Consider the following 14787-nt stretch of genomic DNA (forward strand, 5'->3'; position numbering starts at 1 on the left):
ATAGGGTTTCCAAGGAGCAGCTGGTGGATTCAAACTGTTGACCTTTCGGTTAGCAGTGGGACATTTAACCACTGCGCCACCAAGGCTCCTATCACTCCTTAGACCAGAAAAAAAAAAAAAAATATATATATATATATATATCAGTTCTAGTGAAGCCTTACTTATGGCAACCCCGTGTGTTTCAGAGTAGGACAGCACTCTATAGGGTCTTCAAAAACCAAAACCAAACCCACTGCCATCAAGTAGATTCCAACTCATAGCAACCCTATAGGACAGAGTAGAACTGCCCCACAAAGTTTCCAAGGAGTGCCTGGTAGATTCAAATTGCCTACATTTTGGTAGCAGCCGAACTCTTAACCACTGTACCACCAGGGTCTCCATTGGGCCTTCAGTGCCTGTGATCTTTTCAAATGTAGATTGCCAGGCCTTTCTTCTAAGGAGCCTTTGGGTAACCTCAACTGCCAACCTTTTTGGTTAGTAGTCCAGCCCTTGACCATTTGCTCCACCCAGGGACTCCTCCTGAAACCAGAGGCTGTATATAAAGAACTCAGAGTGCACATTTAATAGTAAAAAAAAAAAAATGTTATCTCCCCATTAAGCTCAGTATTGTTGGATTTCCTGGACAAGGACTAGAAGCCCCTGGCTACTCACCACCTCTCTGGTTTCTTCTGCTCTCTCCCTTACAGGGACATCTCCTATACCAGTGTTACAGACCTGCCATCCAAAGGCCTAGAGAACTTGAAGGAACTGATAGCAAGGAACACTTGGACGCTGAAGAAACTCCCACTTTCCTTGAGTTTCATTCATCTCACACGAGCTGACCTTTCTTATCCAAGCCATTGCTGTGCTTTTAAGAATCAGAAGAAAATCAGAGGGTAAGTGGCACAGGTCTTGAATAAGTGACAACAGGCCTTGGTGGAAGTTGAATTAATTCTGGGTTTGGGGAAGAAGCTTTGTGGTTTGAAAACAAGGTGGAGAAGAATTAGAGGCATCCACAAAAACAGAAAATCTACGGGGCAATGGCAAGTTACACAGACATGATTTCTGGCCTCCATCTGCAACAAATATTAAACACCACAATGCATATTAGATGCCACAGCCATAGGACAAGCTCACGAAGGACACAAACACTTCAAAAACTGTATTATCTGGTCCATTCAGGCCTTGCAAATGTCATGGTTTACTGGTTTCATGTATACGGGCTTTGGAGTCAGCTGGGTTTCGACTCTAGCTCTGCTACTTCCTAGCTGTACTATCCCAACCAAGTTACATAACCTCCCTTATCTTCTGAGACTGGAGATCATAATGCTGTCATCATAGGGATTTTCAGAAGAGTCAATAAGAAAATGAATAGAAAATATCTATCATACTGCTGGAGTCCCTGGATGGTGGAAACAGTTAACACACTTGGCTACTAACCAAAATGGTGGTGGTGGTGGAGGGGGTGCAAGAATGGTGGCTTACAATACAGGAGCAGTCAGGACAACTGTACTAAACCAAAAGCAAAGAAGTTTCCCAAATAAACTGAACACTTTGAAGGCCAGAGTAGAAGGGGCAGGGGTTTGGGGACCATGGTTTCAGGGGACATCTAGGTCAAGTGGCATAATAAAATCTATTAAGAAAACACTCTGCATCCCACATTGGTGACTGGGATCTGGGGTCTTAAACTAGCAAACGGCCATATAAGATGCATCAATTGGTCTCAACCCACCTAGAGCAAAGGGGAATGAAGAACACCAAAGACACAAGGCAATTATGAGCCCAAGAGACAGACAGAGCCACATAAACCAGAGACTACATCAGCCTGATACCAGAAGAACTAGGTGGTGCCCAGTTACAACCAATGACTGCCCTGACAGGGAACACAACAGAGAACCCCTGAGGGAGCAGGAGACCAATGAGACACAGACCTCAAATTCTCATAAAAAGACCAGACTTAATGGTCTGACTGAGACGAGAAGGACCCCGGAGGTCATGGTCTCCAGACCTTTGTTAGCCCAAGACAGGAACCATTCCCAAAGCCAACTCTCCAGACAGGGATTGGACTGGACTATAAGACAGAAAATGATACCGGTGAGGAGTGAGCTTCTTGGATCAAGTAGACGCATCAGACTAAGTGGGAAGCTCCTGTCTGGAGGGGAGTGAGAACGCAGAGGGGTACTGAAGCTGGCTGAATGGACACAGGAATACAGGGTGGAGAAAAGGAACGTGCTTTCTCATTAGGGGGAGAGCAACTAGGAGTATATAGCAAGGCGTATATAAATTTTTGTATGAGAGACAGACTTGACTTGTAAACTTTCACTTAAAGCACAAAAAAAGTTAAAAAAAAAAAAAAAAGGAATGGTGGGTTAGTCAGACACACCACATTGTCTCTGTACAGCAAAGACCTGAGAAATCAAGGAAACAAATACAGATGACTATCCTTGGAACCCTGAGCATCAAATGAAAGGATAAAGAATTAGATTAGATGGCAGTGGGAAGAAGAAACCAATCAAAAACAGCAAAGAAGGAGAGATATGGAGCAGAGGTGCCCTGCCAGCCAGCTTGGCACAGTGTAGCCATCTTGAGAAAAAGCCAGCAGCGATCTTGGGTGAGGAGCACAAGAAGGCAAGTTCACAGAACTCCCAACAGGAGACAGAGAACCTGTGTAGTCATACCCAGAGCAAAGCAAGGTGAGCAGGACATGAATCAGATCTAAGGAGGAAAAGTACAGGAAGGAAGATGAAAGCACAAGGGATCCCAGCATCTGCAGAGCAGGAAAGGAGACAGGACTCAGATACAGGCTACTCTCCAGCAGAAGTCCCTGGCCATTGGGATGGGTGGCACACATGGAGTAATAGATTTGTAGAGCATCAACGGGAGGTTCCCACCCAACTAGACTTGGTAATTGGTCAAGGCTAGGTCCTGATTGCTGGCTGCAGACAACAGGAAGTGCCCAGGTGAACAGAGGGGTACACTCTCCCATCTGCCACCCTTCTGGTGATTACTAGCAAGAATCCCGCCTCCATCTCAGGAGCCCTGGCTGCCAAGGACCGCAATATGACCTCCTCCTTCTCCCCCACCTAGCCCATCCTCCACCCCCCACACGCCCCTGTCTGCCAACACTGCCAATCCTCCTACCCGCCTACTCCACCAAGAAGTGGCAAAGTGCTCTGGAGCTCCCCCAGATGCCTGCCCTGCTCTTCCTGCCTATGGACCCCTCTGAGGGGAGGCAGAGTGCTCCAGTGTTCCCCCAGCTGCCCATCCTGCCCACTGACCCACTCAGCCACCAAGCACTGGAAAACAAGCCCAGCCCACCTCTCAGCTGCCCAATTCACCCAACCAGCAAGTGACTATAAACATTCTCATACCACTGAACCAATGACAGCAGACAGCCAGCACCCACCCAGCCCAGCCTCAGCTGTCTTGCAAGTCTAGTGAACAGTGACTTGGGCTTACCTTGCCTGCCACTGCCCTACCCAGCCAGAGAAAGACGGTGAACATTCCTGTGCTGCCAGGTGAGTTAACAGCAGAGCACACTCAATCCATTGCCCTGATATATCAAAACAACACAAAACAAAAAATCAGGATGAAACAAACAAACATATAATCAATCAATCAATAAAATAACCTTAATGCCTTGGAGACAGCAGACAATATCAAATCATATAAAGAAGCAGGACAAGATGGCTCAAGCAAGTGACCAAAATAAAGGGCAGAAAACCTTCCAGAGGAAGAAATGGTAATGAAACTACCTGATGAGGAATTCAAAAGACTTATATATATGATCCTCAAAGAGATCAAGGAAAACACAGACAAAACTCTAGAAGAATTCAATAAAAAATTACAAGAACAAAATGGCAAAATAAATAGACAATTAGAAGCCATACAAAAACAGCAACTAGAAATCCATAAGATTAACAATACATAGATTACTCAATGGAAGGACATAAAAGTAGAATTGAATCAATGAAAGAAAGAATCTGTGAAATAGATGACAAATTCCTTCATACTAATTTGTTTGTGGAACAATAAGAAAAAAGAACGAAGAAAGCCTAAGAGTTATGTGGGACATTATCAAGAAGAATAATTTACATGTGATTGAAATTCCAGAATAGGAAGAGATTTAAAAAAAAAAAAAAAATCAGAGAGAATTTTTGAAGATTTACTGGCAGAAAACTTCCCTAATATCCTAAAAGATGAAAAGGTTTCAATCCAAGAAGCCCCATGAATCTCATATAGGATAGATCCCAAAAGAAAGTCACCAAGACAAATCATAATCAAACTTTCCAACACTAAAGACAAAGAAAGAATTCTGAGAGCACTTTGTGAAAAAAGAAATATCACTTGCAAAGGGCCACCAATAAGACTAAACTCTGATTTCTAAGCAGAGAACATGCTGGCAAGAATGCAATGGGATGTCATAAATAAAACCTTAAAAGAAAAGAATGCCAACCAAGAATCATATATCCACCGAAATTGTCTAACAACAGGCAAAACTAAGATATTCCCAGATAAACAGAAATTAAGAGAATTTGTAAAAATCCAAATAGCCTTACAAGAAATATTCAAGTGAGTCCTTCTGACAGTGAACCAATGACATCAGGCAATAACCTGAGATTAAGACACTTGACAGCCTCACCAAGATACCAACCCAAATAAAGAATTCTCAAAAGGAAAATAAAGCTACAAAACTGAGAACAGGGAACCAGAGATATCAATTTGTGACTATAACTTTAAAACAAAAAGTGGGAATTAATGATTTAGTTACAGAGGTTCCATATGGTGAGGAAGTCAAGGTGATATCAAGAAATAACAGACTGTTTTAAACTTTGGAGATAAAGATAAATTTCAGAATAACCACAAAGAGAATAAAAGAAAATTATAAAGATCCATTAAACACAAAATTAACAACAACAAAGGAAATGAAAAGAAAATCCAGAAACAAAAAGAACTCAGCACAGAAAATTAAGTAAAACAAAGAAACTGTCAACACCACCAGAAAAAAAAAATGACAACAGGTAAATTCATACCTACTGATAATCACACTCAATTTAAATGGTTTAAATGCGCCAGTCAAGAGACAGAGTGGCAGAATGGATAAGAAAACATAACCCATCAATATGTTGTCTACAAGACACACATCATAGATATAAAGGCATAAATAGGTTAAAAATAAAAGGATATATAGAAAAAAATGTATCAAGCAAACAGTAACCAAAAAAGAGCAGGAGTGGCAATATCAATCTCTGATAAAATAGACTTTAAATCAAAATCCATCATAAGAGATAAGGAAGGGCATATATAATGATTAAAGGGTCAATCCACCAAGAGGATATAACCATAACAAATATTTACATACTCAATGACAGAGCTCCAAAATATATAAAACAAACTCTAACGGTATAGAAAAGTAAAATAGGCAGTTCCACAATAATAGTAGAAGACTTTAACACACCTCTTTTGATAAGGGACAGAACAACTAGAAAGAAACTCAACAAAGATACAGAAGATCTGAATGACACAATCAACCAACTTGACTTCATAGACGTATACGAAACACTCCACCCCAAAACAACATATTACACATTCCTCTCCAACTCACAGGAGTCATTCTCCAGAGTAGATCATATTTTAGGCCACAAAGCAGCGTCAACAAATTCAAAAACATTGAAATATTACAAAACATCTTCTCTAATCACAATGACATAAAAGTAGAAATCAATAATAGGAAAAAAAATCAAATACATAAAAATGGAATAACACCATGCTTAAGATCCACTGGATAACAGAAGAAATTAAAAAAGGAAATTAAAAAATTCCTAGAATCAAGAACTAGATGGTGCCCAGCCACAACCGATGACTGCCCTGACAGGGAGCAAAACAGAGAACCCCTGAGGGAGCAGGAGAACAGTGGGTTGCAGACCCCAAATTCTCATAAGAAGACCAGACTTAATGGTTTGACTGAGACTAGAAGAATCCCGGCAGTCATGGTCCCCAAACCTTCTGTTGGCCCAGGACAGGAACCATTCCCGAAGACAACTCATCAGACATGGAAGGGACTGGACAATGGGTTGGAGAGAGATACTGATGAAGAGTGAGCTACTTGTATCAGGTGGACACTTGAGACTATGTTGGCATCTCCTGCCTGGAGGGGAGATGGGAGGGTAGAGAGGGTTTAGAAACTGGCAAAACAGTCACGAAAGGAGAGAATGGAAGGAGGGAGCGGGTTGACTCATTAGGGGGAGGGTAAATGGGAGTATGTAGTAAGGTGTATATAAGTTTATATGTGAGAGACTGACTTGATTTGTAAACTTTCACTTAAGGCACAATAAAAATTATTAAAAAAAAAAATTCTTAGAATCAAATTAGAATGAAACACAACATACCAAAACCTTTGGGATACAGCAAAATCAGTGCTCAGAGGAGAATTTATAGCAATAAATGCACATAATCAAAAAGGAAGGGCCAAAATCAATGGTTTGACCCTACAACTTGAACAAATAGAAAAAGAGCAGCAAAAGAAGCCCATTGGTGCCAGAATAAAGGACATAACAAAGATTAGAGCAGAAATAAATGGAACAGAAATCAGAAAAAGAAAATAAAAATGGAAAGAATCAACAAGCCTGCAAGTTGGTTTTTTGAGATCAATAAAATTGACAAACCACTGGGCAGACTCACAAAGGAAAAGAATGAAAATATGTAAATAACCAAAATAAGAAATGAGATGGTGACATTACAACGCGGCCAACTGAGATAAAAAAGATCGTAACAGAATATTATGAAAATTGTTCTCCAACAAATTTGAAAACCTAAGAAATGGACAAATTTCTAGAAAAACACTACCTACCTAAGCTAACATAAACTGAGGTGGAAAATCTGAACAGATTCATAACAAAAGAAGAAATTGAAGAAATCATAAAAAAAAAAAAAAAAAATACTCCCAACAAAAAAAAGCCCTGGCCCAGATGGATTCACTGGAGAATTCTACCAAACATTTAGAGAAGAGTTGATACCAATTCTACTCAAACTATTCAAGAACATAGAAAAGGGAGGAATAATCCCCAATTCATTCTGTGAAGCCAGCATAATCCTGATACAAAAGCCAGACAAAGACATCAAAAAAAGAAAATTTGGGTTAATATCCCTCATGAATGTAGGTGTAAAAATTCTCAACAAAATTCCAGCCCATGGAATTAAACAGTATATCCAAAAATAATACCTCATGATCAAGTGGGATTCCTACCAGGGTTGCAAGGATGATTCAACATTAGAAAATCAATGTAATTCACCACATAAATAAAACAAAGGAAAAGAATCACATGATCATCTCAATCTATGCAGAAAAGGCATTTGATAAAATCCAACACCCTTTCCTGATAAAAACTCTCAGCAAAATAGAAATGAAAGGGAAATTCTTCAACATAATTAAAGGCATGTATACAAAACCAACAGCCAAGATCATTCTCAATGGAGAGAGACTGAAAGCATTCCCCTTGAGAATGGGAACCAGACACGGATGCCCTACATCACTACTTTTATTCAATATTGCACTGGAAGTCCTAGCTAGTGCAATAAGGCAAGAAAGGGAAATGAAGGGCATCCAAATTGATAAGGAAGAAGTAAAGCTATCGCTACTCGCAAATGACATGATCCTATATGTAGAAAATACCAGAGACTCCACAAGTTACTGGAACTAACAGAAGGGTACGGTAAAGTGGTAGGGTACAAGATCAACATACAAAAATTACTCAGGTTCCTCTACACTAACAAAGAGAACTCCAAAGAAAAAATTGGGAAAACAATACCATTTACAGTAGCCCCCAAAAGGATAAAATAATTAGGAACAAATATAACTAGGGACTTTTACAAAGAAAACTACAAAACACTACTTCAAGAGACCTATGTAAATGGAAAAAACGTACCATGTTCATCGATAGGAAGACTTAACACTGTGAAAATGTCAGTATTACTGTCATGGATTGAATTGTGTCCCCCAAAAATACCTGTCAACTTAGCTGGGCCATGAGTCTCAGTATTGTGTGATTGTCCACCATTTTGTGATTTCCCTGTGTGTTGTAAATCCTATCATTATGATGAAATGAGATGGATTAGTGGCAGTTATATTGTTGAGATATACAAGATTAGATAGTGTCTTAAGCCAATCTCTTTGAAATATAAAGAGAGAAGCAAGCAGAGAGACAGGGGGACCTCATACCACCAGGAAAGCAGCACCAGGAGCAGAGCACATCCTTTGGACCTGAGGTTCCTGTGCTGAGATGCTCCCAGACCAAGGGAAGACTGATGACAAGGACCTTCCTCCAGAGCCAACACAGACAGAAAGTCTTCCCCTGGAGCCAGTGCCCTGAATTTGGACTTCTAGCCTACTGGACTGTGAGAGAATAAACTTCTGTTCATTAAAGCCATCCACTTGTGGTATTTCTGTTATAGCAGCGTTAGATGACTAAGAAAATTACCCAAAGTGATCTATAGGTATAATGCAATTCCAATCCAAATTCCTTATCAAAATGGAAAAACTAATCTCCAACTTCATATGGAAAGGAAAGAGACCTTGGATATCTAAAGCATTATTGAAGAAAAACAGAATAGGAGGCCTCACACTTCCCAGCCTCAGAACCGACTCTACAGCCACGGTAGTCAAAACAGGCTGGTACTTGTGCAATGACAGACACACAGACCAATGGAACAGTATTGAAAACCCAGAAGTGAATCCACCCACCTCGATAGTTGATCTTTGACAAAGGGTTGAAGTCCATTAAATGAGGAGGAGATAGTCTCTTTAACAAATGGTGCTGGTAAAACTGGATATCAATTTGCATAAAAATGAAACAGGATCCATACCTCACACCGTACACAAAAACTAACTCAAAATCGATCAAAGGCCTAAATTGGAACTGAAGCCACTCCCTTTCAGCCAAATAATAGATTGGCCCATAAAACAACACACATAAGGAATGTGCTCCTTGGAACAATCAACTATACGAGTCCAACAGGGCAACATTGCCCAAAAATAAAAAAACGAGAAGGCAGGGAGGGGCAGGAAAACCAGACAAATGGAAAAGGGGAATCCAGTGTGGAAATGGGGAGAGTGCTGACACATTGGAACCAATGTTACAGAACAATTTGTGTATGAATTATTGAATGGGAAACTAATTCACTGTGTAAACTTTCACCTAAAGCACAATAAAAGTTTCAAAGGTAAAGAAATAAAATACACTGTGCATTGCATGCAAAAACAAAAACAAAAGGTTTGTGGTTCAAGTCTACCCAGCGCTGCCTTGGAAGAAAGGCCTATTAATCTACTTCTGAAAAAATCAACCATTAAGAACCCTCTGACACACATGGGGTCGCCATGAGTCTGAATCAACTCAACAGCAACTGGAAAATCATAATACCCAGAATATTATAGGTTCTCAGTAAATACTAACTACAATACGTATTATTTTATATCAGGCCGCTTGTGAGGCTGTGAAGGACAAATGGCCTTCTTTTTCTCTCCATGCCTTCTCTGACTTTTGCCTGCATTATTTGCCCCTTCATGTCTCATGCACTCCTCCCCAATTCTCCTAACTCCACCTCCATTTATCTCTTATTCATTCCCTCTTAGGGTCTATCTAAATGTTGACTGATAACTTTCTGTACTCATATTTCCAGTGGGCCATGAATTGGGATCCAGCTGTGAAGGCAGAAGCAAAGAGGATAGTTGAACAGTTGCGGAAAGGAGGTCAATATAGGCAAAACTACCTCAAAAAAACTAGGAGTCTGGTGACAGCAGACTTTATGCTGATGCCTTGTAGCACTGAATAAGAGAGGACCAGAGGCTGGGTGGAAGGCTAAGGTGGGCATCAGGGCCAGGGTCCTTTCTGCTTAACTTCCAAATAGGTTGAAATAGCCAGCTCACTGGGCATTGTAACCAGAGCCTCCATTGACCATTGCAACCAGGGCCTAGAAAGTGAATCAAAATCTGCTCAGTAGCTGAAGCAGGTTAAAGAATCCCATTTGTTTAACTGGTGGGCTAGGGAAAAACTGTCTTACTTCCATGAGCGTGACTGTATGAGAGTGCCCATTTATCCACTTGTTCAACAAATATTTACTGAGCGCCTACTGTGTGCCTGTCATTATCCTGGCACTGGGGCTACCACAGTGAATAGGACAACTCCTCTCTCATGGAGTTTACATTCTAGTGGAGGAAATCAGAAAATAAACTGGCAAACAAATGAGAAAATATCCCATAGTCCTGTAAAGGAGATAAAGGGAAGGACGGGACAGTTTCATTAAGGAGACTATGAAGGCGTGTCTAAGGATGAGAATTTGAGTTTACAACTAAATAATGAACACAAATGGTCATGAGTTTTCCAGGCAAGGGGGTCATGGCACGCCAAAGCCCTGAATAGGAATGATAATAATAGCCAACATTTATATGATGCTAACATGTGCCAGGTGCTATAGAAAGACCTTTAAAATATAAACCCATCTAGTTCTTTAACGCTTCTGTGTGAAATAGATACTATCATTATTCTTGGACCTGCCCAAGGTGTTTGTTGTTGTTAGTAGCCATCTAATCAATTCCAACTCATGGCAACCCCATGTGTGCAGAGTAGAACTGCTCTATAAGGTTTTTAAGGCTATGACCTTTTGGAAGCAGATCACCAGGCCTGTGTTCCAACATTTCGGCAAGTAGTTGAGCACTTAACTGTTTGTACCACCCAGGGACCCCTGCCCAAGATGAAATAGCTAGTAAATTGTAGAACCAGCTTCTAACCTAAGTGGGCTAACTCCACCATCCATACTTTTTTTTATCACTGATGTTCTCAAAGTTGTTGCAAATGAGAAATAAGGCTAATGTCACTGGCTCGCTGTAGAGGAGTGGAGAGCAACAGGAGATGACATAGGAGAGGCAGGCATGACCAGGTCATGTAGACTCCTATAGACCATAGTAAGGAGTTTACATATTTTTCTAAATGCAGACAGAACCATTAGCAGACTTTAAGCAGGAAATGACTTGTTTCTGTTGCCTTGCAGAATCCTTGAGTCCTTAATGTGCAATGAGAGCAGTATTCGGAGCCTACGTCAGAGGAAATCTGCGAATGCCTTGAATGGCCCCTTTTACCAGGAATATGAGGAGGATCCAGATGACAGCAGTGCTGGGTATAATGTAAACTCCAAGTTCCAGGATACCCCCAGCAACTCTCATTATTATGTGTTCTTTGAAGAACAAGAGGATGAGATCATTGGTTTTGGGCAGGAGCTCAAAAACCCCCAGGAAGAGGCCCTACTGGCCTTTGACAGCCACTACGACTACACTGTGTGTGGGGACAATGAGGAGATAATGTGCACCCCCAAGTCAGATGAGTTCAACCCCTGTGAGGACATAATGGGCTACAAGTTCCTGAGAATTGTGGTGTGGTTTGTGAGTCTACTGGCTCTTTTGGGCAATGTCTTTGTCCTGTTTGTCCTCCTCACTAGCCACTACAAACTGACTGTTCCACGGTTTCTGATGTGCAACTTGGCCTTTGCAGACTTCTGTATGGGGATGTACCTGCTCCTTATTGCCTCTGTAGACCTCTACACTCACTCTGAGTACTACAACCATGCCATCGACTGGCAGACAGGCCCTGGGTGCAACACAGCTGGTTTTTTTACTGTCTTTGCCAGTGAGTTGTCAGTGTACACACTGACGGTCATCACCTTGGAACGCTGGTATGCCATCACCTTCGCCATGCGCCTGGACCGGAAGATTCGCCTCAGGCACGCATGCGCCGTCATGGTTGCAGGCTGGGTTTGCTGCTTCCTGCTCGCCCTGCTCCCTTTGGTGGGAATAAGTAGTTATGCCAAGGTCAGTATCTGCCTGCCCATGGACACCGACACCCCTCTTGCTCTGGCCTACATTGTCCTTGTTCTGGTGCTCAACATAGTCGCCTTCATCATCGTATGCTCCTGTTACGTGAAGATCTACATTACAGTCCGAAACCCCCAGTACAACCCAGGGGACAAAGACACCAAGATTGCCAAGAGGATGGCTGTGTTGATCTTCACTGACTTCATGTGCATGGCCCCGATCTCATTCTATGCTTTGTCAGCACTTATGAACAAGCCTCTCATCACCGTTACCAACTCCAAAATCTTACTGGTTCTCTTCTATCCTCTTAACTCCTGTGCCAATCCATTCCTCTATGCTATTTTCACCAAGGCCTTCCAGAGGGATGTTTTCATCCTGCTCAACAAGTTTGGCATCTGTAAACACCAGGCTCAAGCATACAGGAGCCAGGGAGTTTCTCTAAAGAACAGCACTGGCATTCAGATCCACAGGGTTACCCGAGACATGAGACAAAGTCTTCCCAACATGCCAGGTGACTATGAACTGATTGAAAACTCCTATCTAGCCCCAAATAAGCAGGGCCAAATCCCAGAAGAGTATAAGCAAACAGTTTTGTAGGCTGGCTCTACACTATTTGCAGTGGTAGGGGGACTTAACAAAAGGCTGGTTCCTGAAAGGTACATTCCAACCCCATGACACATACAATGCAGAGCCAAACTAATCTAACCCTGTGCAGGTGATATTTCAGGGGGCAAGAGTTCATCTCTGGAGAGTGACTTGTGTTAACCAAATCATCACCTTGGAGAAGGAAGAGATTCTACCAACATGTCTGAAACCCAGGTGATATCAAAATTATCAATCCTCTGGAACCAAGGCTTTGAACCACTTTGTTCTGGTTTGAACCCCGGCTGAGAATTTGCATTTTTAACAAGTTCTCAGATGACACTGGCTAGGGGTCAGTTCTGAGAACCACTAGTAAACCAGTAGTTCTCAAAGTTTATTATACATAAGAGTCACCTGGGGATCTTGTTAAAATGTAGATTCTTATTCAGTTTATCTGGGGAGGAAATACAAATTCTCAGGAGGGGTTCAAATGAGAATGAATTGATTCAAGGCCCTGTCTGGAAGGTTTCCTTGATGACTAATCTAGATATGACATTGCATAAGATGCTCAGTAAGTATCAGCTGAGTGATATCAACAACGAGCTGCTCAGTTTCATATAGCATTTAGCCAATGGCAAATGCTATTAATTTGGTTCCTGACCACAAGATAAAATAGGCCCCATATAGGCTCAGTTCAACTTCATGATCCCTGGAACAACCAAAGAGAGTTTGAATTGGCTTGAAACTGAAAAACCAAACAATACAACTAGACTCCATACAAGGATTAGTAATTATGAAGGAGACGAAAGCCTTAGTTTTAAGTTGTTGCTTTGGTCTAATTCTTTGAAACTTGTAATCATCTTTTCACAAGGATCTACCCGATGTGTCCCAGCTGTTAGGTGTTGCCTGGAAAAACAGGCAGGATTTCAGCTTATGTGGCCTAGCAGGGTATTGCTCTTTTTTGATAGACATGAACTCTAGAAAGTATTTCTAAGTAGCAACAAGTATGAGTTGTGGGCGGAGGACACTAAATCATCAATTGATTAGTAAAGCAGGCTGGACACCAGTTAAGTGTGGAACCTTGGGCAAACCAATCTATATCTGGGATCCAGAATTCTGTAGAAGTGAAGGGGTTCAATGGCCTCTTCCAGTTTTAATACTCTATGCCTATTCCTTTCCCTCAAAACACACACTTCCATAACAATGAGAAAGCAAAGCATTAAGGGAACAGAATGTGTTTTCCATCCTGTAGGGCTGCTGTCTTCTTCTCTTTGGAGCCTAGACATAGGATCCAGGAAAGTTTCCCTTTGTTTCATTTTAGGTTATAATACCTGAGCCAAAAACCCTATTGAGCGACCAGGTTGGGCGAGATCTGAATCACTCATCTAATACTCGATCTACACAGCTCTAATTATCAGGCCAAAAACAGAAATAAAAAGTAGTTGTTACTCATATAATGGAGTAAAAGGTAGCTTTGCAAATTTTTGGTTAGAGTTACTACGCCACTGTCCAGAGTCACTTCAAAACATTTAACTTATCTTTAAGGACTGGTTTCTTTACTTAGCCACTTCCAGCCCATACTACTATGCTAAAGCAGTTAAGAGTACTTTCTTCTCTGCTGCAACTTCCAGCCTTTTCAAGCCCTACTGATCACTGGACATGGAGCCTCTATTCTCCAAATTCTCCTTTACATAAAACAGTCAAGGTCTGTATCTATAGATGTACTCTCCAGGTTATCTATAAAGACAGCCCCTTAATTTCCTGCTAGAAAAGAATTCCCATGTACTGCTTCTCAGTGAACCACACCATGGAAAAGAAAGCCCTTTGTTGTCGTTTGAGTTGTGCAGCAGGGTTAGTGGGCCTGCCTCCCCTGGAATCTCTCCAGAGCTGTACCCATTCCCGGTTACCACCGGAACTTGTACATGTTAATAGAAATATTATAAACACCTAAAATCATGACTTAGCCAATGGTTCACCTGTGCCTAATGAATTTAAACAAACCTGTTACCTTGTGGCATGTGTTTCTCACCTGTGACATTTTCAAATGTCTCATCTTGATAAATAATGTGCTTTTATCTTGAGTAGCTGAACTAATACTTTGGAAAACTGTCCTAGAAATGTGACTTCAACAGAATTGCTATTAAAATTGAATATTGCAAATGCAGCATGAAATACATTTTTCTTCCTATGAAATAATTGTGCTGACTCTCAGAGTCTTGCTTCTTGTAATTTGTGAATTTCTTTTGGGGTTAACATTGTATGTTTTAAAACTAAATATAGGAAAAAATAATTAGCACATTTGCTAATAAATCCGTATTAATAAATAAATTGTGGACTATCAATAACTTATAAGCATAACACAATAT

At 41.1% G+C, this 14787-nt stretch overlaps 1 protein-coding gene across 1 annotated transcript in view; it reads left to right on the forward strand.

Annotated features, from left to right (window-relative positions):
* TSHR (thyroid stimulating hormone receptor) overlaps positions 1-14539 on the forward strand; it is a 178368-nt gene extending 163829 nt beyond the window's left edge. Inside the window, exons 9-10 of the mRNA XM_003408804.4 lie at positions 687-875; positions 11023-14539. Of these exons, the coding sequence (XP_003408852.1) occupies positions 687-875; positions 11023-12436 (1603 nt within the window). The 3' untranslated portion in view covers positions 12437-14539. The remainder of the gene's footprint in view (positions 1-686; positions 876-11022) is intronic.
* The last annotated feature ends 248 nt before the right edge of the window (positions 14540-14787 follow it).

This window comes from Loxodonta africana, chromosome 10 (assembly GCF_030014295.1).
Source record: "Loxodonta africana isolate mLoxAfr1 chromosome 10, mLoxAfr1.hap2, whole genome shotgun sequence".
NCBI classification, from domain to species: Eukaryota; Metazoa; Chordata; class Mammalia; order Proboscidea; family Elephantidae; genus Loxodonta; species Loxodonta africana.